This window comes from Bubalus bubalis, chromosome 22, assembly GCF_019923935.1.
Source record: "Bubalus bubalis isolate 160015118507 breed Murrah chromosome 22, NDDB_SH_1, whole genome shotgun sequence".
NCBI classification, from domain to species: Eukaryota; Metazoa; Chordata; class Mammalia; order Artiodactyla; family Bovidae; genus Bubalus; species Bubalus bubalis.
Window position 1 is genome coordinate 42,152,418 of NC_059178.1, and position 26,357 is coordinate 42,178,774.

General features: G+C 39.7%; 1 protein-coding gene across 8 annotated transcripts in view; it reads left to right on the plus strand.

The window, feature by feature from the left end:
• Positions 1–26,357, plus strand: part of KIAA1328 (KIAA1328 ortholog) — a 479,088-nt gene that overhangs the window by 393,757 nt on the left and 58,974 nt on the right. For all 8 annotated transcript variants that reach the window (XM_044934675.2, XM_045164051.1, XM_025273267.3 and 5 more), the window contains one exon: positions 20,170–20,278. In XM_044934675.2, the coding sequence (XP_044790610.2) occupies positions 20,170–20,278 (109 nt within the window). The remainder of the gene's footprint in view (positions 1–20,169; positions 20,279–26,357) is intronic.

A 26,357-nucleotide genomic window follows, 5' to 3' on the forward strand; every position in this document is an offset into this window, starting at 1 on the left:
ACAAAGCCAAGAATACTATGGGTTTTTCTTCAGTTTCTTTTATTCTAATTGAGATTTAATTTTTATACAATAAAATTGCATAGGACTGAAGAGTACAGTTTGATAAACCTTGACACTTATATATACCCACATGGTTAAGAAATAGCGCATTTCCATTATTCATGAAAGCTTCCTTGTGTTCCTTTCCAGTCATTCCCCGTGAGGCCTCTCTCTGTGGTTTGCACGTGGCTGCCTTCTCAGTGCGTCCTCACATGCCCTGTTTGCTGTGAATGTGCATCCTTCGTGTGTCTCCCTTTTCTTATAAGGACAGAGTCTTACTGGATTATGGGCCACCCATATGACTTCATTTGACCTTCATTACCTCTTTAAAAGAGCTTCCCTGGTGGCTCAGATGGTAAAGAATCCATCTGCAATGTGGGAGGCCTGAGTTCGATCCCTGCATTGGGAAGATCCCCTGGAGGAGGGCATGGCAACCCACTCCAGTATTCTTGCTCGGAGAATCCCCATGGACAGAGGAGCCTGGTGGGCTACAGTCCATGGGGTCACAAATAGTCAGACACGTCTGAGAGACTAAGCACACAGCACATACCTCTTTAAAGGCCCTGTCTTCAAATAGTCACATTCTGAGCTGTACTGGGGGTTAGGACTTCTGCATTTGAATTGCCCAGGGCGGTGGGGTGGGGTGGGGCTGGAAGCACAATTCAGTCCGTAACAGTTACTCTCTTTCCAATCTTTTTATGCCTTTTACTTCTTATTTCACTGTACTTTCTAGGATTCTATTAACAATGTAGAATAAAATGGTAAAAGTGGACTTCATGCCTTGTTCCCAGTGTCACAGGGAAGGCAGACTGTCTTTCACCATTAAGTATGATTTAAATGTAGGCTTTCTGTAAATGCCCTTTATCAGGTTAAGAAAGTTTCCTCCTCATTTGCTGAGAGCCTTTATGGTAATGAGTGTTGAATTTCATCGTCTTTTTTTTCCTGCACCTATTGAGATGATCATGTGTTTTCTTCCTTATTCTGTGAACGTGATGAATTACACTGATTGGGAGATACTGGTGCATAACGTCCTTCTTTTTTTTTTTTTTTTTTTTTTTTGGTAATGACCTTGTCAGGTTTTGGTATTAGAGTTATGCTAGCATCATGAATGAATCAGGAGCAGGTCAGCAAGATGGCAGCATAGGGACTTCCAGGAGTTTGTCCCTCCCCAGAAACACTGAAAAACCTGGCACATACTGTCAGAACCCACATTACCAAAGCTCTGCAAGATGGTGAATGATTTATGGAAACCAAGCAAATGCTTAACTGGGAAAAAGGCCACTGAACCATGGTAGGAGAACTTTATAAAGTTTTAATTTATGTTCACCCTACTCCCTTCTACAGCATAGCAGCAGTCTTACAGATGACAGCCGAGTTCCAGGTGTGAGTACCTGGTCCCAGAGGAAGCAGACCTTATTCTCAAGGAGTTGTGTTTATCTGTTTCATCCTGTCTGTGGATTTCCCAAAGGGCTGATACATGGAGATCGCCTTTGTTTTTCCTAGGTGTAAACTTTTTCAAGACAGAGAAGCAGCTGTATGTAGGACATTCCTTGAAAACATTGAAAGCCAAATGAAAACACCACTGCCACCTGGGGTAAAAAATAACAGTTGAGACAAACAGTAGACAACTAAAAGCCAACACACCTAGGTGAAATGGATTCCAAAGTACCAAAACTGACTTAAGAAAAGTAAAACATCTGAATAACCTGTTAGCAAATAGATTAAACCAGTAATCACAAAGCCCCCAACAAAAGCAAGCTCAAAATTGGATGGCTTCACTGCTGAATTGTGTCAAATAGTAAAGAAGAATTAAGACAAATCTTTTTCAGACTCTTCCCAAAAATATAGCAGAGGAAGGGATACTTATTCACTCATTAAAATGAGTGAATCATTTTATCAGCATTATTCTGCAAGCAAAGTCAAAGACATCACAAGAAAACTATAGACCACAATCCATTGTGAATATAGATGAAAATATCCTCAACAAAATAATAGTGAACTGAATGCAGTAGCATATTAAAAGAATTATATATCATGATCAAATAGGATTTAGCCCAAGAATTCATCATACAGGTGGCTTATCATATTAAAAGGTATTTCATAATAAAAATACCATAGTAATAAAAATAAAAAATATGATCATGTTAACACAGAAAAATCATTTGACAAAATCTGACACTCCATGATAAAAACAATAATAAAATAGGAGTAGAAGGAAACTTCTTCAACATCATGAGGAACATCTATGAAAAGCCCACAGCTAATGTCATATTCAGTCGTGAAAGACTTCCCTCTAAGATCAAGAACAAGCCAAGTATTCCCACTTTTGCCACTTCTATTCAACATTTTACTGGAAGTTTTCTATTTTTTAAGAAGACATAGAAAAATTAGGCAAGAAAAAGAAAACATACTCAAATTGGAAAGGAAGAATTTAAACTGCATTAGCAGATGACATGATTTTATATAGAGAATATCCTAGAGAATGCAAAAAAGAAAAAACTACTAGAACTAATTGCACCAAAGCTGTTAGAGCTAATAAATGAATTTAACAGAGTTTCAGAATAGAACTTAGCACAAAAATCTGTTGTATTTGTATATACTAGTAATGAACTCAGAGAAGGCAATGGCACCCCACTCCAGTACTCTTGCCTGGAAAATCCCATGGGCAGAGGAGCCTGGTGGGCTGCAGTCCATGGGGTCACAAAGAGTCGGACACGACTGAGCGATTTCACTTTCACTTTTATACATTGGAGAAGGAAATGGCAACCCACTCCAGTGTTCTTGCCTGGAGAATCCCAAGAACGGGGAAGCCTGGTGGGCTGCCGTCTCTGGGGTCGCACAGAGTCGGACACGACTGAAGCGACGCAGCAGCAGCAGCAGCAGTAATGAACTACTGAAAAGGAGTAAGAAAACAATTCTGTTTATAACAGCATCAAAACAATAAAATACCTAGCAATAAATTTAACCAAGATTGCAAGACTTGTACACTGAACAGTTGCAAGAGATCAAATTGCCAACATCCATTGGATCATAGAAAAAGCAAGGGAATTCCAGAAAAGCATCTACTTCTGCTTTTTGACTATGCTAAACGCTTTGACTGTGTGGATCAACAACAAACTGTGAAAAATTCTTAAAGATATGGGAATACCAGAGCACTTGAAGTCTCTTGAGAAACCTGTATGCAGGTCAAGAAGCAACAGAACTGGACATGGAACAACGGCCTGGTTCAAAATTGGGAAAGGAGTACAAGGCTATGTATTGTCACCGTGTTTATATAGCTTATATGCAGAGTACACCATACAAAATGCCAGACGAGATAAAGCTCAGCTGGAACCAAGATTTCCAGGATAAATATCAGCAAACTCAGATACACAGATGACACCACTCTAAAGGCAGAAAGAGAAGAGGAACTAAAGAGCCTCTTGATGAAGGTGAAAGAGGAGAATGAAAAAGCTGGCTTAAAACTCAACATTTAAAACACTACAATCATGGCATCTGGTCCCATCACTTCATGGCAAATTGGAGGGGGAAAAGTGAAAGCAGTGACAGATTATATTTTCCTGGGCTCCAAAATCACTGCAGATGGTGACTGCAGCCATGAAGTTAAAAGACACTTGCTCCTTGGGAAAGAAAGCAATGAAAAACCTGGACAGCCTATTAAAAAGCAAAGACATCACTTTTCCGATAAAGGTCCAAATAGTCAAAGCTATGCTTTTTCCAGTAGTCATGTACGGATATGGGAGTTGGACCATAAAGAGGGTTGAGTACCAAAGAATTGATGCTTTCAAAGTGTGGTGCTGGAGAAGACTGTTGAGAGTCCCTTGGACTGCAAGGAGATCAAACCAGTCAATCCTAAAGGAAATCAACCCTGTATATTCATTGGAAGGACTGGTGCTGAAGCTAGAGCTCCAATACTTTGCCCACCTAGTGCAAAGAACCAACTCATTGGAAAAGACCCTGATGGTGGGAAAGATTGAAGGCAAAAGGAGATGTGGGCAACAGAAGATGAGATAGATAGATAGCATCACTGATTCAGTGAACATGAATCCGAGCAAACTCTGGGAGATAATGAAGGACAGGGGACTCTGGTATGCTGCAGTCCATGGGATCACCAAAAGCCAGATATGACTTAGTGACTGAACAACAATAACAGCAAATCAATGAATTTAGTAAAGTCTGTATATAAAGTTAATATATAGAAGAAATCCCTTGCATTCCTATATACTAAAAATGAAAAATCAGAAAGAGAAAATAAGGAAACAATCCTGTTCACCATTGCAACAAAAAGAACAAAATACCTTGGAATAAAACTACCTAAGGAGACAAAATGTGGTCCACTGGAGAAGGGAATGGCAAACCACTTCAGTATTCTTGCCTTGACAAACCAATGAACAGTATGAAAAGGCAAAAGATAGGATACTGAAACAGGAACTCCCCAGGTCAGTAGGTGCCCAATATGCTACTGGAGATCAGTGGAGAAATAACTCCAGAAAGAATGAAGGGATGGAGCCAAAGCAAGAACAATATCCAGCTGTGGGTGTGACTGGTGATAGAAGCAAGGTCCAATGCTGTAAAGAGCAATATTGCATAGGAACCTGGAATGTTAGGTCCATGAAACAAGGCAAATTGGAAGTGGTCAAACAGGAGATGGCAAGAGTGAACGTTGACATTCTAGGAATCAGCGAACTAAAATGGACTGGAATGGGTGAATTTAACTCAGATGGCCATTATATCTATTGCTGTGGGCAAGAATCCCTCAGAAGAAATGGAGTAGCCATCATGGTCAACAAAAGAGTCCATAATGCAGTACTTGGATGCAATCTCAAAAATGACAGAATGATGTCTGTTCATTTCCAAGGCAAACCATTCAATATCACAGTAATCCAAGTCTGTGCCCCAGCCAGTAACACTGAAGACGCTGAAGTTGAATGGTTCTATGAAGACCTACAAGACCTTTTAGAAATAACACCCCCAAAAGATGTCCTTTTCATTATAGAGGACTGGAATGCAAAAGTAGGAAGTCAAGAAACACCTGGACTAACAGGCAAATTTGGCCTTGGAATACGGAATGAAGCAGGGCAAAGACTAATAGAGTTTTGCCAAGAAAACGCCCTGGTCATAGCAAACACTCTCTTCCAACAACACAAGAGAAGACTCTACATGTGGACATCACCAGATGGTCAACACCAAAATCAGATTGATTATATTCTTTGCAGCCAAAGATGGAGAAGCCCTATACAGTCAACAAAAACAAGACCAGGAGCTGACTGTGGCTCAGATCATGAACTCCTTATTGCTAAATTCAGACCTAAATTGAAGAAAGTAGGGAAAACCACTAGACCATTCAAGTATGACCTAAATCAAATCCTTTATGATTATATAGTGGAAATGAGAAATAGATTTAAGGGACTAGATCTGATAGATAGAATGCCTGATGAACTATGGACGGAGGTTCATGACATGGTACAGGAGACAGGGATCAAGACCATCCCCATGGAAAAGAAATGCAAAAAAGCAAAATGGCTGTCTGAGGAGGCCTTACAAATAGCTGTGAAAAGAAGAGAAGCAAAAAGCAAAGGAGAAAAGGAAAGATATAAGCATCTTAACGCAGAGTTCCAAAGAATAGCAAGAAGAGATAAGAAAGCCTTCCTCAGTGATCAATGCAAAGAAATAGAGGAAAACAACAGAATGGGAAAGGCTAGAGATCGCTTCAAGAAAATTAGAGATACCAAGGAAACATTTCATGCAAAGATGGGCTCAATAAAGGACAGAAATGGTATGGACCTAACAGAAGCAGAAGATATTAAGAAGAGGTGGCAGGAATACACAGAAGAACTGTACAAAAAAGATCTTCATGACCAAGATAATGACGATGGTATGATCACTGACCTAGAGCCAGATATCCTGGAATGTGAAGTCAAGTGGGCCTTAGAAAGCATCACTAGGAACAAAGCTAGTGGAGGTGATGGAATTCCAGGTGAGCTATTTCAAATCCTGAAAGATGATGCTGTGAAAGTGCTGCACTCAATATGCCAGCAAATTTGGAAAACTCAGCAGTGGCCACAGGACTGGAAAAGGTCAGTTTTCATTCCAATCCCAAAGAAAGGCAATGCCAAAGAATGCTCAAACTACTGCACAATTGCACTCATCTCACACGCTAGTATGGAGAAGGCAATGGCAACCCACTCCAGTACTCTTGCCTGGAAAATCCCATGGACGGAGGAGCCTGGTAGGCTGCGGACCATGGGGTCGCGAAGAGTCGGACACGACTGAACGACTTCACTTTCACTTTTCCCTTTCATGTATTGGAGAAGGAAATGGCAACCCACTCCAGTGTTCTTGCCTGGAGAATCCCAGGGACAGGGGAGCCTGGTGGGCCGCCGTCTATGGGGTCGCACAGAGTCGGACACGACTAAAGTGACTTAGCAGCAGTAACAGCACACGCTAGTAAAGTAAAACTCAAAATTCTCCAAGCCAGGCTTCAGCAATACATGAACCATGAACTTCCAGATGTTCAAGCTGGTTTTAGAAAAGGCAGAGGAACCAGAGGTCAAATTGCCAACATCCGCTGGATCATCGAAAAAGCAAGAGAATTCCAGAAAAATATCTATTTCTGCTTTATTGACTATGCCAAAGCCTTTGACTGTGTGGATCATAATAAACTGTGGAAAATTCTGAAAAAGATGGGAATACCAGACCACCTGACCTGCCTCTTGAGAAAACTATATGCAGGTCAGGAATCAACAGTTAGAACTGGACATGGAACAACGGACTGGTTCCAAATAGGAAAAGGAGTACGTCAAGGCTGTATATTGTCACCCTGCTTATTTAACTTCTATGCAGAGTACATCATGAGAAACACAAAAGCTGAAATCAAGACTGCCGGAAGAAATTTCAATAACCTCAGATAGACAGATGACACCACCTTTATGGCAGAAAGTGAAGAGGAACTAAAAAGCCTCTTGATGAAAGAGAAAGAGGAGAGTGAAAAAGTTGGCTTAAAGCTCAACATTCAGAAAACAAAGATCATGGCATCTGGTCCCATCACTTCATGGGAAATAGACAGGGAAACAGTGGAAACAGTGTCAGACTTTATTTTTGGGGCTCCAAAATCACTGCAGATGGTGACTGCAGCCATGAAATTAAAAGATGCTTACTCCTTGGAAGAAAAGTTATGACCAACCTAGATAGCATATTGAAAAGCAGAGATATTACTTTGCCAACAAAGGTCCGTCTCGTCAAGGCTATGGTTTTTCCAGTGGTCATGTATGGATGTGAGAGTTGGACTGTGAAGAAGGCTAAGTGCCGAAGAATTGATGCTTTTGAACTGTGGTGTTGGAGAAGACTCTTGAGAGTCCCTTGGACTGCAAGGAGATCCAACCAGTCCATTCTGAAGGAGATCAGCCCTGGGATTTCTTTGGAAGGAATGATGCTAAAGCCGAAACTCCAGTACTTTGGCCACCTCATGCAAAGAGTTGACTCATTGGAAAAGACTCTGATGCTGGGAGGGATTGGGGGCAGGAGGAGAAGGGGACGACAGAGGATGAGATGGCTGGATGGCATCACTGACTCAATGGATGTGAGTCTGAGTGAACTCCGGGAGTTGGTGATGGACAGGGAGGCCTGGCGTGCTGTGATTCATGGGGTCGCAAAGGGTCGGACACGACTGAGCGACTGAAGTGAACTGAACAGAAGGCGACAAACACCTGTATGCAGAAAACTATAAGACATTGGTCAATGAAATCAAGAATGGCACAAATAGATAGAGAGATGTACCGTATTATTGGATTGGAAGAATCAGTATTGTGGAAATGACTATGCTACCCAAAGCAATCTACAGATTCAGCACAATCCCTATCAAATTATCAATGGCATTTTTCTCAGAACTTGAACCAAAAAGTTTGCAATTTGTATGGAATCACAAGAGACCCCAAATAGCCAAAGCCATCTTGAGAAAGAAAAACAGAGCTGGAGAAATCAATCTTCCGGATTTCAGACGGTATTACAAAGTACAGTCATCAAGACAGTATGGTACTAGCACAAAAGCAAAAATATAGATCAAATGGAACAAGATGGAAATCCCAGAGATAAACCCACACACCTATGGGCACCTTATCTTAGATAAAGGAAACACAAATATACAATGCAGAAAAGACAACCTCTTCAATAAGTGCTGAGAAACTGGACAGCTACATGTAACACAGTGAAATTAGAACACTTCCTAACATCATACACAAACATAATCTCAAAATGGATTAAAGACCTAAATGTAAGGTCAGAAACTGTAAAACTCTTCTAGGAAAACTGAGGCGGTACACTCTTTGACATCAATTGCAGCAAGATCCTCTTTGACCCACCTCCCAAAGTAATGGAAATAAAAAAAATAAATAAGCAAATGGGGCCTAATTAAACGTAAAAGCTTTTGCACAGCAAGGGAAACTGTAAGCAAGATGAAAAGGCAGCACTCAGAATGGGAGGAAATAATCACAAATGAAGCAACTGACAAAGGATTAATTTCCAAAATATACAAGCCAGATCAATACCAGAACAACAAGCAACCCAATCAAAAAATGGGCAGAATACCTAAACAGACATTTCTCCAAAGAAGACGTACATATGGCCAATAAACACATGGAAAGATGCTCAGCATCGCTCATTATTAGAGAAATGCAAATCAAAATTGCAATGAGGTAGTAACTCCCACCAGTCAGAATGACCATTATCAAAATTCTACAAATTATAGATGCTGGAGAGGGTGTGGTGAAAAGGGAACCCCCTTCTACTGTTGGTGGAAATGTAAATTGATACAACCAATATGGAGAACAGTATGGAGATTATGTTTAAAAACTAGGAATAAATCTACCATATTACCCAGCAATCCCACTACTGGGCATATACCCTGAGAAAACCATAATTGAAAAAGGCCAATGTACCCCAGTGTTCATTGAAGCACTATTTATAATAACCAGAACCTGGAAGCAATCTAGATGTCCATCAACAGATGAATAGATAAAGAAGTTGAGGTGTATATATATATACACACACACACACACACACACACACACACACACACACACAGTGGAATGTTACTCATCCATAAAAAAGAACAGATAGGAGTCTGTTGAAATGAGGTGGGTGAACCAAAGAGAAAAACAAATATTGTATGTTAATCCATATATATGGAATCTAGAAAAGTGGTACTGATGAACATACTTCAGGACAGGAATAGAGATACAGGCATAGAAGAGTCTTCTGAACACAGTGGGGGAAGGAGAGGGTGGGACAAATCGAGAGAATAGCATCGACATTATACACTACCATGTGTGGACTGGATAGCTAATGGGAAGCTGCTGTGTGGCACAGGGAGCTCAGCCAGCCTGGCACTCTGTGATGACCTAGAGGGATGGAACTGGGGGAGGAGAGATTCAAGAGGGAAGGGATGTATGTATATATACATACATATATGCTTATGGCTGATACATGTTGTTGTGCAGCGGAAACCAATACAGCATTGTGGAGAAATTACTCTCTAGTTTAAAAAAAAAGAAGAAAATGTGGTACATATATATAATGAAATATTACTCAGCCATAAAAAGGAATGCACTTGTGTCATTTGCAGAAACATAGATTGAGCTAGAGATTGTCATACAGAGTGATGTAAGTCAGAAAAAAAAAATGTTGTATAGTAATGTATATATATAAAATCTAGAAAATGATAAAGGTGATCTTATTTGCAAAGCAGAAATAGAGACACAGACATAGAGAACTAATGTATGGATACCAAGGGGGAAAGGAGATGGGTGGGATGAATTGGGAGATTGGAACTTACATATATACATTACTATGTGTAAAATAGATACTTAATGAGAACCTACTGTGCAGCACAGGGAACTCTACTCAGTGCTCGGTGGTGACCCAAATGGGAAGGAAATCCAAAAGAGGCAATTTATATAAGAAAAGTAAAAGTGTTTGTTGCTCAGTCATCTCCAACTCTTTGCGACCCCATAGACTGGACCCCGTAGCCCTCCAGGCTCCTCTGTCCGTGAAATTCTCCAGGCAAGAATACTGGAGTGGATAGCCATTCCTTTCTCTAGGGGATCTTCCCAACCCAGGGATTGAACCTGGGTCTCCTCCATTGCAGGCAGATTCTTTACCATCTGAGCCACCAAGGAAACACCAAATATATGTATACACATGGCTGATTCACTTTGCTGTACAGCAGAAACTGACATAGCAGGGTAAAACAACTGTACTCCAATAAAAAGAATAGTCAAGAAATCAAAAATTAAAATGTGCTGTGTGTTCAGTCGCTCAGTCTTTTCTAACTCTTTGCAACTCCATGGAGTGTAGCCCTCCAGGCTCCTCCAGGCAAGAATACTGGAGTGGGTTGCCATGCCCTCTTCCCAACCCAGGGATTGAACCCAGGTCTCCCTCATTGCAGGTGGATTCTTTACCATCTGAGCCACTAGGGAAGCCCAAAAATACTGGAGTGGGTAGCCAATCCCTTCTCCAGCGCAACTTCCTCACCCAGGGATCAAACTGGGGTCTTCTGCATTGCAGGCAGATTTCTTTACCAGCTGAGATACCAAGGATGCCCCCAAAATTAAAATAATAAATGTATTTTCTACACATGCCAAGAAAAAGAAAAGTTAGAGAACATGTAGAGAAATCAGAACCCTCATACATTGCTGCTAGGACTTTAAAATTGAGAAGCATTGTAGAAAACACTTTGATAATTCTTCAATACTGAACACAGAATTACCACAAAACTTGTCAGTTCCACTCAAATGCTTTCAAGCAAATCTTACACACATGTTATCATAACAGCTCTATTCATAATATGCAAAAGGTGGGAGGAACCCAAATGTCCATGAACAGATGAAACAAAATGCAAAAAATCCATACAGTAGAATATAATTTAACCATAGGAAAGAATAAACTTCTTATCCATGCTACAGTGTGGATATACCTCAATGACATCTTGCTCAGTGAAAGTAGTCAGACACAAAAGACCATGTTGATGGAATCATGTTATATGATTCTATTTATATAACTACCCAAAATAGACAAAGGACATTAAGCGGTTCACAGGGGGTGTGGGGGAAGGGAAAATGGAGAATGACTGCTTACTTGGTACAGGGTTTCCATTTATAGTAGTGAAAAGTTGTGGAACTAGAGCATGGCAGTGGTTATACAACATTCTTATAATGCACCTAATGCCAGTGAATTGTACACATTGCGTGCATGCATGCTAAATCGCTTATGTTGTATCTGACTCCTTGTGACCCCCATTGACCATAGCCCACCAGGCTCCTCTGTCCATGGGACTCTTCAGGTAAGAATACTGGAGTGGGTTGTCATGACCTTCTCCAGGGGATCCTCCTGACCCAAGGATCAAACCCACGTCTCTTGTGTCTCCTGCTTCGGCAGGGAGGTTTTTTACCACTAGCGCCACCTGGGAAGCCCCTAATTGTACATGTTAAAATGGTAAATATGTTTTTTACCACAATTTTCTTTTTAAATAAGTCAGAAAGTCTTTTCTCCCTTTGTTTCCTAAAAGAGTTTGTGTAAGAAACTGTTAGCCCCGCCATAGAAAGTCAACAAGGATGAGTAGGGGTATGAAAAACTACATATGAGAGGTTTCGAGATTTTTAATAGGCCTGAAATGGCACCAACAGTGTCCACTAGTTTTCCATGTGACCATACATAGTTACAAGGGAGAGCAGGGAATACAGTCTAGCTGTGTGCATTGTGGTGGATAACTAGCAGCCTCTGTCACAGCAGCGTTCTTCAAAATAGCCCCAAACCAGAAACACTCCAAATGCCCATCAATTGCAAAGGAGATAAGAAGTCATAAATGCATGCAATGGAATACTGTGTAGCAAAGGAAGCAGACTGCAGGTATGTAAACCATCAACACAGACTCATCTCACAGACATAATGTTGAGCAAAAGAAGTCTCAAAAAGAATATATATATATATATATATATATATATATATATATATTTCTCTTTGTATAAAGTTTTAAAGCATCAAAACTAAGCCACATTCTGGGATGCATACCTTAAGTGGTAAAACTATAAAGAAGAAAGGTAGTAATTAAAAGACTAGTGGCTGGCTCTTGGAGGCAAAAAGAGATTGTAATTAGAGATGTGTATTGGTGATGCTTCCAGGTGGCATGCCACCAGTACATTTTCTTGATCTAGAAAGGGCTTACCCTGGTGTTTTCTTTACTGTTTATTGTTTGAACTATACTGAATACTATAATATAGCTCAGCTATTTTAAAAATGCAAAATGAAACAAAGGCCCAGAAATGAAGTTTTCTTAAACATTGAACTCAAAGAAGTTCTCTTATCATAAGATGTTGATTGATGGATGAGCAGACATATCCCCAGCTCTGTATAAATAGGATATGATCCATTATATTCAATTCCATCTGTGTATGCAAAGATATATGTGTTTATTTACATAAATATATTCACATATATTTACATATGTATAAACATATGCCTTTATGTGTGGAAAGTATCAGCCTAATGGATGATAGTCTTAACAGCACTTTTGTTTTTAAAATGTGTACATTGTGTATGTGTATGTGTGTGTTTAGAGAGAGATATGTCATTCTATGAATATGCATTAACTATGTAATTGTTGGTATACTTAATATTAAATCAAATTTTATAGAAGGTATAAATATTAAAAGCTGATATATAGCTTCCTATAAACTTAATAAGGAATAGAGCTTAAAGAATTAACAAAAAGAGGTAAATTTGCCCTATGCCTTAGAGCAATCATTCTTAACTTTTTGGGGTCTCTTTCAGAATTTAATGAAAACTATGGTCCCTTGACCTAGAAAAATGAATAAGCATATATACATACATTATTGTACCCGCAATTATGAAGGATTCCTCATAATTCTGTGTATTTATGAAGAATATAGAAGTCTCTGTACTCTATTAAAATTTTCTTTAAAAAAATTTCCTATCAAATATCAATTGTCTCAACCAAGTTTTTGCAAGAAGTATCAAAGCAGAGAAAAAAAGACTAATGTTCAAGTTTTGTGTAATAGTGACTAACAAGATATTTCTCTTATTACTACCAGGCATTTCTTCTTTCCCCTCACCTCAGCCACAAGTCCCTCCCAGTTGTTTCTCTTCCTATTATTATTATTTTTTTAGATATTCAACACTTTATCATAAAATAGACTTTGTTTTAGATATTTCCCAGCTATAGGCTAATGTCAGTGTTCTGAGCACACTTAAACTAGGCCAGGCTAAGCTCTGATGTTCATTATAAGTCTGGTTTTTTTTTAATTGGAGGATAATTGCTTTTCAATGTTGTGTTGGTTTCAGCCGTACAACAGCACTAATCAGCTTCAAGTGTGTGTGTGTGTGTGTGTGTATATATGCTCCCTCCCTCTGGAGCCTCCCTCCCACCCCCACCCGTCCCAGCCATCTTGGCTGTCACAGAGCACCCGGGTGGGCCCCCTGTGTTATTCAGCAGCTTCCCACTATCTGTTTCACTCATGGTAGTGTATGTAGGTCAGTGCTGCTCTCAGTTCGTCCTACCCTGTCCTTCCCCACTGTGTCCACAAGTCCATTCTCTACATCTGTGTCTCTATTTCTGCCCTGCAAATAGGTTCACCAGTGCCATTTTTCCAAATTCCATCTCTTCCTTTCCATCACCCAGGATCCCACCCAGTATTTGTAGTCATGGTGAACTGCGTTTCCTGCCTTCGTTCTCTCTGTTCCATTCTGTTCTAAGCTCTGCTACAAGAATAATCTCTCCAAAGACCAGTGTGGATTTTTTTTAATTGTTGTTGCCGCTTTGTTTTATATTTGAGTCCAACTAACACAGTGTCTTTGTCTAAGAGTTTGCAATTCAGAATCAAATAAGACCTTAACTGCATTCAAAGCCCAGACTTGTTCTGACCAGCCCTGTGTGATATTGGACAGGCTGCTTGCCCTTTTCACAGTATCCACATCCTTATCTGTAAGATGAGGATAATAATATAATTTACTAACTGGTATAAAGATTAGTAAGATAATGCAGGTGAAGTGATTTAAAGTGATTAGCAAAGGACATAGTGATGCTCAAGAACTATTTCCTGAATTTATTAAATATTTAGCTATAAGGTTTTTTTAATTTAATGCTTTTGTGAACTCCATGCCCCCTGTTCCTTTCTTTCAAAATTCCACCTCCTGCATCAGATCTTCCCTAACCCTAAAGCTAGATGTGATCTCTCCCACTTCTTAATTCCTCAGACTTTTCATATTATATTTCACAGCAGTATAGCATAATAGTGAAAACTCTGGGATCAAATGCTGGTCACTTACTAGCTTTGTGACCTTGGGCGGGTCATTTAAGTCCCCTACAGTTTATTTTCCCCATCTGTAATTAGATATTAAGAAATAGTATATGTCACAAAGAGTTTTTATGAGGATAAACATAAGTAATGTTTAGAAGTGGCAAAACTATAGATATGGAGCTGGAGGGGGATATGAGCAGAACAGTCAGAGAGAAGAGACTGACTATAAATGGGTATAAGGAAACCTTTTGGAGTGATGAAATACTTTAAAATTGAATTATAAAAACAAACACATGACAAAAATATTAAAAACTGGCTATGTAAATTTACTACTATTTATCAAACTGTACACTTAAGAGGGATACATTTTATGGTATTCAAATTATACTTCAATGAAGCAATTTTTTTAAAAAGCAAAATGAATATATGGTATATGGAAAAGGCTTAGGACAGTAACAGGCCCATACTAAGCATACTGTTATCTGTTGGCTGTTATTAATACCTTATACTGTTTTCTACTGCCTTGAGTTATTTATGGTTCTTCACCAGATTGTTCAGAGTGTCTCATTTCTTACTCACATCTTCCTTCCCCTCTCCATAAACTAAGCCTGAATTTAATCCTGGTACTAGCCCCTGTGTATCATTAGGTACTTGGTAAACATTTACTGACTTATGCATTGTATGAACTGATGGAGTTTATGTCCACTATTAGAAAGTACTGGTTTGGGTTGAGGGTCCCACAGGTTTGTGTATAAGAAGTCTGAATTGTGCTTTTGGCCAGCTGGTTTTTTACATCTCTACATGATAGAGAACAGTCAGTATTCAGTATGGCTTTTAAATACCAGGATCTTGGTAATTGTTTTGATGCTAATCTCTACAGATGTAAGACTCTTACCTTATGCAGGCCTGGTTTTCTCAGGTCACAGCTAAACCCTGCCATTCCCTGAGTTAGCATATGGTATTCCTGATCTGGTATTCCTAACACACCAAAGCTGTCTTTTCAGATCGTTTGAATATTCACCATTTCCTCAAAGAGATAGTGACTCTTCCCAGATAACTTCTTTCCGCAGTTTGGGCAACAGTTTCCTAGGAACCAGAAGAAAATTGTGAATGAGATTCTTATAGTCTTCCAAGAAAAATACAAGAATGTTTTGTGTATTTTTGGAATATACAAAATATTCCACATAATATTATGTGGAAAATGACATTAAGAAGAAGAAGGAGGGAGAAGGATAAGATGGCAGAGTGGCAGGATGTGGAGTTCACATCTTGCCACAGAGGCATCAAGAATACATCTACAAATGGAGCCGTTCTCACAGCACCTGCTGAACACTGGCAGAGGACCCTGGACACCTAAACGGACAGGAAAAGATGAAAGAGAGAAAAGGAAAGGAGAGGAAGCAGGACAGGGTCTGTGGGTCTGGGTTGAGGGGGTGAGGAACTGGAGGAGAGGAGAGGTTCCTGTGCCCAGGGGCTCCTCCTCACTGTGGGGAGATTGGCTCAGGCAGAAGGGGGGACTTGGGTTCTGGAGGAGAGTGCCACAGCCGGTCTGTGGCAGGCGGGACAGAGTGAGCCGTTCACAGGTGGGCTGTGCGCAACCCTGCGCTCCTCAGCCTCAGACGTGTGTCTGCCAGTGTGGACAGGGCACTGGTGTGGAACGTGGGGTTTGGAGAGCAGACCCGACAAGAGGACTGCTGTTGGCTGCCCGGAGACAGCCTGAGGGGATAGGAGTGAGGCGCTCCACTCCAGGAGTGCTGCTGGAGGAAGCCCAGAATGCCGTAGAAGTGAAAGGCTACTGCTGAGTGAGGCATGAAGGGCAGTGCTGCTTACAGCCTCGTCCCAGTTGGCTGCTGCCTCCCCCGCTCCTGCCTGGGTGAGCACCCACACCCCAGCCAGTTGCCACCTCTGCCCCCTCCCACCGAGGCACCAGTGCACCTCAGGCACTGCCTCTGCCCCCTCTCAGAGGTGGGGAGCAGATGCCTGTGGTGGCCCATGCATAGAGGTGAGGCTGAAACCCAAAATGAACCCCAGGGACTATGCAAGGAAGGAAGAAGGTCTGAAATCTCTCCCTGCTGCTGCATGAACCACAGATTAAATACCTGTGGCCATCTTCATAAACTCAGCACCAGCGGAACAGCTGAATGAACAAGTGCCCCCACAACTGAGACAGATCTGGTTGTAACAGCTGTGGAACTTGTCAGCACATACACTCAGGAGTGGACCGAGTCAGAGTCCAAGCTGCCCCAGTAGCGCCTGCAGTGGGTCCAGATCCAGGATTCCTGCAATCCTGATACCTGATGTGAGTGGATTTATGCTGGCGGCCTGGTGAAAACAAAGCCTGATAAGACACCAGGGCCAACTGCTGGCATACACACTGTTACAGTGGGGCTGAGAGCAGTGCCAGCAACACAGTAACTTGGGAGCTCACACAACAGGTGAAAAATGACACAAGAAAGCATCCCCACAGATAAATAGCACCGGAGGAGGAACTCTCAGTGTCTTCTCTCCCAGTGGGAGTGCCCCAAACCTGCCGACCTTGCACCACAGATGAGAAGCACAGCAAGAATAAGATCTGGGGCCTCTACTACAGCAGCTCGGGAGCAGGCCCTGCCCCTGACAGAGTAGTGAAACTACAGAGCAAAGGGGAGCCCCCCTGGCTCAATATCCAGGGCAGGCTCTGGTCACCACACCAGCCAAACCCCCCTATCAAGGGGATCATGGCCAGCATACACTGAGGAAAGAGGTGGCAAATGTTCATACTAAAAACAGCCCTCTCACTAAGCAATAAACACACACACACACACACACACGTGAAAATAGCCCTCTAAGGCTGTCTGAGAGTCTGGAATTGGGTGGAAGAACTGCCAACATTTAGTCTTAAAGGCCAGCAGGGCTTAGGTAAAGGAGCTCCACAGCACTGGGGGAAACAGACTCCACTCTAGGAGGGCACACACAAGATTTTACATTCACTGGGACCTAGCAGAAAGCAATACCTCCATAGGAACCTGGGTTGTACCTGCCCAGGGGTCTTGGAGGATCTCCTGGAAAGACAGGGATTGACAGTAGCTCACTGTGGAGGCAAGGACCTTGTTAGTGGACACATCGGGGAGTATTAATCGGTGTGAGCTCTCTCAGGGGTCCCCATTTGGAACCACTCAACAACCTGCAGGTTCCAGTATTGGAATGCCTCCAGTCAAGCAACCAGCAAGACAGGAACACAGCCCTACCCATCAGCAGACAGGCTGCCTAAAGTCGTCCTAAGCTTACCCCATCCCCAACACATTCCCTGACACAGCTCTGCCTTCTAGAAGGACAAGACCCAACTCCACCCACCACAGGGCACCAGTCCCTTCCACGATGAAGCCTGCACAAGCCCCTGGATGGACCTCAGCTACCAGGGGACATACATCAGAAGCAAGAGGCACTATGATTCTGCAGCCTGTGGAAAGGAGACCATAAACACAGTAAGTTAGACAAAACGAGTCAACAGAGAAATATGTCTCTGTTACAGACGAAGGAACAAGATAAAAACCTACATGAACAACTAAATGAAGAGGAGATAGACAATCTACCTGAAAAAGCATCAAAATAATAATAATAAAGATCCAAAATCTTGGAAAAAGAATGGAGACACAGGCCAACAAGGTACAAGAAATGTTTAACAAAAAGATAGAAGATTTAAAGAACAAATAGAGATAAACAACACAATAACTAAAATGTGAAATACACTAGAAGGAATCAATAGTAGAATAACTGAGGCATAAGAGCAAAGAAGTGAGCTGGAAGACAGAGTGGTGGAAATCACTGCTGCAGAACAGAATAAAGAAAAAGAAGGAATAGAAAGGAGGACAGTCTCAGAGACCTCTGGGACAACGTTAAACACACCAACATCTGCATTATAGGGGTCTCAGGAGACAAAGGGCCTAAGGAAATATTTGAAGATATTATAACATGGGAAAGGAAATAGTCACATCCAGGAAGCTCAGAGAGTCCCACAGAGTATAAACCCAAGGGGAAACATGCCAAGACACATACTGATCAAATTAACAAAAATTAAATACAAGGAAAAAAATATTAAAACCAGTAGATAACATACAAGGTAATACCTATAAGGTTATAAGCTGATTTTTCAGCAGAACTTCTGCAGGCCAGAAGAGTGGCATGCTTTATTTAAAGTGATGAGAGGGAAGAACCTACAACCTACAATACTCCACCCAGCAAGGTATTCATTTAGATTGTACAGAGAAATCAAAAGCTTTACAGACAAGCAAAATCTAAGAGAATTCATCACTACCAAACAGCTTTACAACAAATGCTTCTAGGCAGGGTAAAAAGAAAACAAAAAGAGACCACAGCTATATAGAAACAAGAAAATTAAAAATGGGAAAGCTCATTTGCCTGGTAAAGGCAAACATACAGTAAATGTGGGAAATCATCCACACACAAATATGATATGGTACATATAGATAATGTAATATTACTCAGCCATAAAAAAAGAAAAAATAGTGCCATTTGCATCAACATGGACCTGGAGATTGTCATACTGAGTGAAGTAAGTCAGAGAGAGAAAGACACATATCATATGATACTACTTATATGTGGAATCCTTAAAAAATGACACAGATGAACTTATTTACAAAACAGAAATAAAGTCACAGATATAGAAAACAAACTTATGGTTTACTAGGGGGAAAAGCAGAAGCAGAGGGGAGGGAGAAATTGGGAGATTGGGACTGACATATACACACTGCTATATATAAAATAGATAACTAATAAGGACCTACTGTATAGCACAGGGAACTGTTCTTAGTCCTCCATAATGACCTATTAGAAAAGAATCTAAAAGAGTAGAGTTATGAATATGTAACAACTGATGCACTTTGCTGTTTGGCAGAAACTAACACAGCATTATAAGTCAACTGTACTCCAATAAAATTTTTTAAAACATTTTTAAAAAATAAAACAGTAGCCAGAGCTCTTTCTATGAAAAGCATCTATCAAAAAAGAAGTAAGATGAGATGATCTGCAAGGTCTTTCTGGCTTTATCATGAGAATTTGATACATGAAGAAGCTCAATTATGTTTTTAATAAATGAAAAGCTGAATTAAAAACAAATCTTAAAAAATTTGTTTAAAATGTTTTTAAAAAGAAGATAAAATTATTAAATAAGTAATAATAAAACAAACAAAAACAAAATATTTTTATTTCCATGCCGTGTTATTACTTAGCCCCCCAAAAGTAAAACGTAATTACCAACTAAACCTTGCTTGTTAGAAACAGAAACCAAATTAGCCCCGGAATGGTGAGTTGAGCATCTTACTTATTTTAGCCAAATGTTGAGTTCTTTAAAAGAAGCATTCATAATTTATGCCTACTTTGAAAGTTTTTTGGGGGTAGAATCAATTTAATTTGGAGGGCTTAAAGGTACAAATTTTCTATTTTCTATTTTGTCAAGGAGAGGAAAGAACTTTTCTTATGACAGTTAAAAAAGGAGCAAAATAAAGCAATCTACTTTCTTGGGTGTCTTTACCCTAAACGCAAATCATCAAGACTTTAATAATCAGGTTTACCAACCAAATCTCTAATTAGTCTGTTATTGCACAAATCCAAGTTTTTAAAAACAAGATATTGTGGACCACTGGTATTTACAAAACCAAAACAACCCACCAAGCTTTCCATCTGCCATTGTTACATTTCAGAGGGGAAGACAGCTTACTTCTAAAGCTTGGGGATTCCTATAATCTCTGATATATTATTCATGATAGACTCTTGCATTTTCTTTTATTGAATGCCTGAATTTGTTCCTTTATTGTACATGCAGGGACAGTGGCAGAAGTTCGAAAAGATGCGTCCACATCTCCTATGACAACAGGGAGCCAGAAGGAGCTTGTAACCCCAGCTACATCATCATCCCAACATGACGGCTCCCGGTGAGTTTCAGGGATTCTTTGCTTTACCATTCTCCAGATGAGAACTTCTGCAGAGTTATTTAATAAAAAGTGAAAAATCTTAACAGTTCTTATGTCTCCAACTCAAGAGAGAGGCCCTTATTTGGAAGCATCTAGATACGACCAGGTAGAACTCCTGGAACCCTTTCCTTTATCCATGCTTGTCCTTAATTGGCAATGGTAATTGACAAGGTTTCCATAGAAACACAAAACTAATCCTACCTTTCATCAGAAAATGTTTAGAAGCGGGTCCTACCCAATTTATCCCGAAATGGTTATACACTTGGACTATACACTTAACTTACTGAATCAATTGATGCTGAAAACCATAGTGGGTTTTGTACTACAGTTAAATGACTGTCAACATTTACTTATACCAGAGACATTTGAGGAGCTAATACTTTGATTGGCTTTTTCTACAGTCAAGAAAAGAAATATGTTATTAAAATTTCTCATGTCTAATAAGCCAATTCCTATATTATACATTTAACTGGCCACCTCATACGAAGAGTTGACTCATTGGAAAAGACTCTGATGCTGGGAGGGATTGGGGGAAGGAGGAAAAGGGGACGACAGAGGATGAGATGGCTGGATGGCATCACTGACTCGATGGACGTGAGTCTCAGTGAACTCCGGGAGTTGGTGATGGACAGGGAGGCCTGGTGTGCTGCAATTCATGGGGTTGCAAAGAGTTGGACACGACTGAGCGACTGATCTGATCTGATCTGATATAAACATTAACACCAAAAGGGCATGTTTGTGTTTCCGTGGGGATGTGATTTTTTAAGCAATTAAAATCCTAGCATCTTATCCAATAAATATAGATTTTAAGACTTAATTTTAAAGAACTTTTGGGAAATGACTCAACACAGAGATAATAGTAATGGAGGAGTTAAGGTAAGAGGAAAGGCAATCTGGGTTTTCAAATGAATTTTCCTATCTTTGATGCGAAGATCTTGATTCAGATCTTTAACACTACTCTAATGTGTTTTTGATAATTGCACTTCAGTTTCATGAGAGGCATGAAAAAGAAGAATAAAATGTTCCCCAGTAGGGTTTTATAGAACATCCTCAGCACACGTTTTCTGAAATGACCACATCAACTTTGTGGAGTTTTACAAGCCCAGGTTAAAATTGCAGTGAAGACTCATATCTATGGACCTTAAAAAAAGGATTCTTTTTCTGTTAGTTCTTAATGCTGCAGATCAGCTAGATACAGATTCTTAGAAGCTTCTTAAATAATGAGCATTTGGCTAAATAAAACAATGTGCAGCACCCCAGATTTTATCCTTAGAAGTGCATGATGGCATATTATAGGTCTGCAATACAAAGTGCAAAGTTGAAAAAAAGATTCAGTACTATGAAAATCAGTTACCAAGAAAGCACAGTGGTTGCTTTCCAGATTTCGGAATCAAGATTATTTGAAATATTTTTATTTCAAAGTGTAGAAAAGGAATTTTTATAGACTACTTTTACATATAAGCTTTTAATGCAAAAGGAAAGCCTATTATTCTTCATTCTAAGAAACCTTTGACAGTACTGAGAAGAACAAGAATAAAAGCCCTTTCCCTGTCTACCCAAAATTCCAAGAATTGTCAAGACCTGCAGAAAAGGATGGGGATGGAACAGGGGCCATGGGAGACAGTTTTTCCTTTGTTCTCTGGAAAGTGCTAACACCTAGGAGAGTCCCATATGGGTCCATGGGCAGGTGATAAAACCCAGCGTGGCAAAGTCATCTTTCTCATTCACAGTGTAGGTTGTTAATTGTTCTCTCTGCTGCCTGTCAGTATAATGTGAAATTTTCATTCCCCATTCAAGATGGGAAAAGTTGTGGCTGAAAATGTTAACATTTGCATTTTTATTTGTTGATTTATTTAAAGGACAGCCTCTCCTACAGCAATCCATCACTTGGTGACACCCCAAATATGAATAATGTATTGTAGACTTGCGGTTACAATGTGTAATAAGTGCTAGAGACAGTAAGGGAATGTTAACTACGTTGCAAATGTAATATTTATTGATGCATAAAGTTTATTGCTTTCGAGGTTCAATAATACTGACCATAGGACATTAATATCACTTATCCTGATTTTAGCAGGGCACCTTTGTGTTTGAAAATATTCATCTATCTCATGCTAACAAAATAAATATGTAATTTACAGCACAAGCAAAGAGGGCTTTATAGTTTTCTGTGCTGAGAGTGGCAATGCTTCTCTCTTTCTATTTTACGTCTGGCCTCCAACACTGATCACACACTCCTGAGGTGTCCAAGAAAGTAGGCACAGTGGGCATCTTGGCGCAAGAAGGTGGCACCACTGAACTAAACAGTGCCACGCATTTCTGCTGGACCGGAACAGGCAACACCCCTAGACCATTACACCTGAAGAGAGGACTGGAGGGACTTTTCTCCCTGTCATTCCGAATACCAGTGGGTTGGTGCATCTTTGCTCACAGAGTAAGTTGAATAAATACTTTTCCTGACACAATTCTGAGTCAGAGTTTACCCAATTCAGCTTGATCTTCTGGTCTCCAGTGTGGAGCCAGAGCTGGGCAAGTTACCAGTGAATTTGTTATGAGCAGAAATGTTGCTGATAATTAACCCTTTTGGGCCTTCTAGAATTAGTTGTGTCCATTGCCAGCATAAAGATCATATAAGAAATATCTGAGATCCAGAGCAGAAGAAGTAATGTTAATTAGCAACCGTCAGCTGTAATTGTCATCCCCATTAAGATGCAGAATTATGTATTTCTTCGTTATAAATAACCTTTCTAATTGTACTTGATGTATGCCAATTTAATCAAAAAGCATACTTGCAACAGGCAGATATTTGCATTAATGTAGTTTTGAATCTTCAAATCTTTTATTTCAGATTTGAGGAGAAAAGTCTATTACATGCTGTATATTTTTTAAATGTTGGTATCTTTTTCTATTCAGATATGTATATCTGGAACATTTTATATTAAAATGAAGACAGTATCTTGTGAAGCTGTTCATTGAAGCAGAAGTCTTGTCACTTTTTAAAGTATTGGTGGAGTTTCCCTCGGTCTTATGACAACTCAGTGATGATTGTTCTAAACTGATAAACAAAGACAAATACCAGGCCTGCAGCAGCAGTGTTAGTCACTCAGTCCCTGAAGTAAAAGGTTACGAAGGCCCCTTCTTGCTGTTCTTCCCTGACTCAGAAGAGCTAAGGCCAGTACTCTTGAACTGTTCACCCCACTCCGCCGCCCCCCCCACCTCTGAGATATGAAGAGAGAAAGACAGATCTCACCAAATCATGGCCAATTAGTGAATTTTTGGAACTGGAGCTGTGGCTGGCCTATTTCTAGGACATACTGTTCACCCCAGTAATCTAGGTTTTTTTCCCAGAAAGATTAGTTTATATCACAACAGCAAGTTGAAGTTTTCTGTTTTACTTTATTTGGTTTGTTTTTTGATGTATGTCATGGGAGATGATTTTGTAGAGCTTGTTTTTTGTTGAGGGAGTTTGGGAAATATTTGTGTGTGCTTTAAAGGACTTAATAGCTTATTGGGGAAACTTAAAAAAAAATAAGCTGAATTTGTTTGTTTGTTTGTTTTTTGAGGCCTTGGCCCTTTGCTGTCAAACCATACGCTTAATATGCTCCAAAAAATTTGCTGTAAGCTTCCACCTTGCCGAGCTTTTTATAGAGCAATTGCCAGGACACAGTCGTGCTCACAGGCTACTGTTCACACGCAGCTGACTTGAAAGGCAATTGTGGAGCAGCCACTGAGGTTGAGATTGAAGGACCCAGGCGTTGCTTCTTAGCTGTTTGGATGACTTTTACTTCTTTTTTTCTTTTTTCTGATCCCAAATTTCAGTGTTTTTTCATTCATTCACACTGTGTGAAGCTTGGATTTAGTTCTGAGGTATAGGCAGTAAGCCCATAAAACTCTGATTTAGAGTAAGAATCTGACAGACTTACTTTAAGGGTCAGAATTTGTTTTTATAACTTGATAGGAAGTTAATCTAAGAAAAGGAAAAGGATTGTGTTTCCATCACACACAATAGCCAGATTGCAACACTTTCTTGCATTTGTGCCCAGAATCCTATCAAAAATTCTTTTTTTTTAAAATCAGAACTTTTCCTCACCTAGACACTTACACAAATATTTTTAGTACCTAACCAGATCCCCTCATGTGCCTAGCACATAACAATGTGTTATTCTCCCAAGGTGGAGAACTAAACTAAAATCCATAACCTCAAACTAGAGCCTTGCAGGTGCTACTTGGCTTTATGGGGTCTGTTTGAACAGCAGACCTCACTGCCTCTATACAGTAGAGCCTAGGAGTGCTGACTGTATGTGACGATACTGGCTTCTATTCATTGAATGCCTATTGTGTATCAGGTATTGTGTTGGGTATGTTCAGATATGTCCTTTCATGATATATGTTCATACAAATTATGTGTCATTGTAAAGCTCTTTTTAATGACTGTTAAAACTCATTTTCAAAGTATTGGATTTCTCTTAGAATTTTCAAAATGATTTCCAAAAGTGTGAACTTCTAGGCCAAGGACTGTTATTTTAACTTTGTCTACCCTCAGAATAACAATTTCACATTACACATAAAGTACCATTCACTATAACATTTCCATTTTGTGTGTATTGTAAATAACAGAATAAAAACAAAACTTAGTGAACTCTAGGAGATAGTGACGGACAGGGAAGCCTGGCATGCTTCTGTCCATGGGGTTGCAAAGAATCAGACACAACTTAGCAACTGAACAACAAAATGAAATATTGCACAAAATGATGACAAATAAAAAGGGATAATGTGAAACCTTTAGAAAAGAATTGGTTGAATATGTAAAAGAAAATATGAAGTTATAAATATACCTATCTTACATATCAGGAGATGAAAAGCACAGCCATTCAAAAGGATTTTTATTTAAGCCAAGTTGATAAATTGAAATTCCCTGCTAGCAGGTGCATTAATACCAAGAACAGTTGCATGCATGGAAATTTTTATGTGTTTGATGAAGAGATGTTGCTTTTAATTAAGCCATGATTTGGGGCTGTTACTATAATTCCCACTGTTAAGAGCCATTAATATAATCATCCATTCCTCTCGTACACACTGCTTATAGAGTGTGTAAATTAAGAAAACAGAAACAAATAGGCTAAATAGAAATAATAAAGACATAGTTTAATTCCAAGAAATGAATTCAGCTTGAGGATACCTGTCAATACATTCTTGACATAGAAGGAACATACAGTACAGAGAAAGTACACATCGTAACAGCTTACATTTACTAGCCACTTAGAGTTCTAGTCCTAGTCTCAGGAAATCCCTCTAAATTCTAGTGAAGGGATTATAAGAGCTATTTTACTGCTCATATGTTTCTGTATTTTCCATATGTTTTATAACAACAATGTATTACTTAGGTAATTTCGAAAACAATATTTAAAAGAAAATAAAGAGCACACATTCATAGAAAGGAAACCCATTTCATTATTTTACACTCTATAGTGCCAAGTAGTTGCAAAAAAACCTGTTATCCTTGGAACATATGACATAATTATGTTATTTCTTTTTTGAGCCAGCAATAGGTGAGGATTATGCTTCCTCGGTGGGTCTTCTCTAGGGGACTGAACTCTGGAAAATGCTGTGATTAGTGACATCTGTTCAGTATTTTCAGTTCCTGCCATCATTTCAGTTTTGGGCCTCATTTAGAGTTGCTCATTTGGTCCAAGGTCATCAAATTCCCTTCACTTCAGTATTAAGAAACGTTTGTTGAGTGTTACTTACTGTCCTAGTCACTTAACTGCTTTTATAAAAATTATATATGTTGCCTAATGTAATCCTCACAATCAAGAGAAAGTAAAGCTCAGAGAAGCAATTATAGAACATTTAAGAGCCTGGGGATAATGATTATAACACCCAGGTTAATAGGCCTAGGTTTCAATGCTAGCTTGTGTGGTTTTGAGAAAATCTCTTAGTTTAATCTATAAAATGGGGATAATAATATCTCCCTCATAGGCTTGTCATCATGGTTAAGCAAGATAGATTACATAAAGGACCGAGCACAGTCCTGGTACAT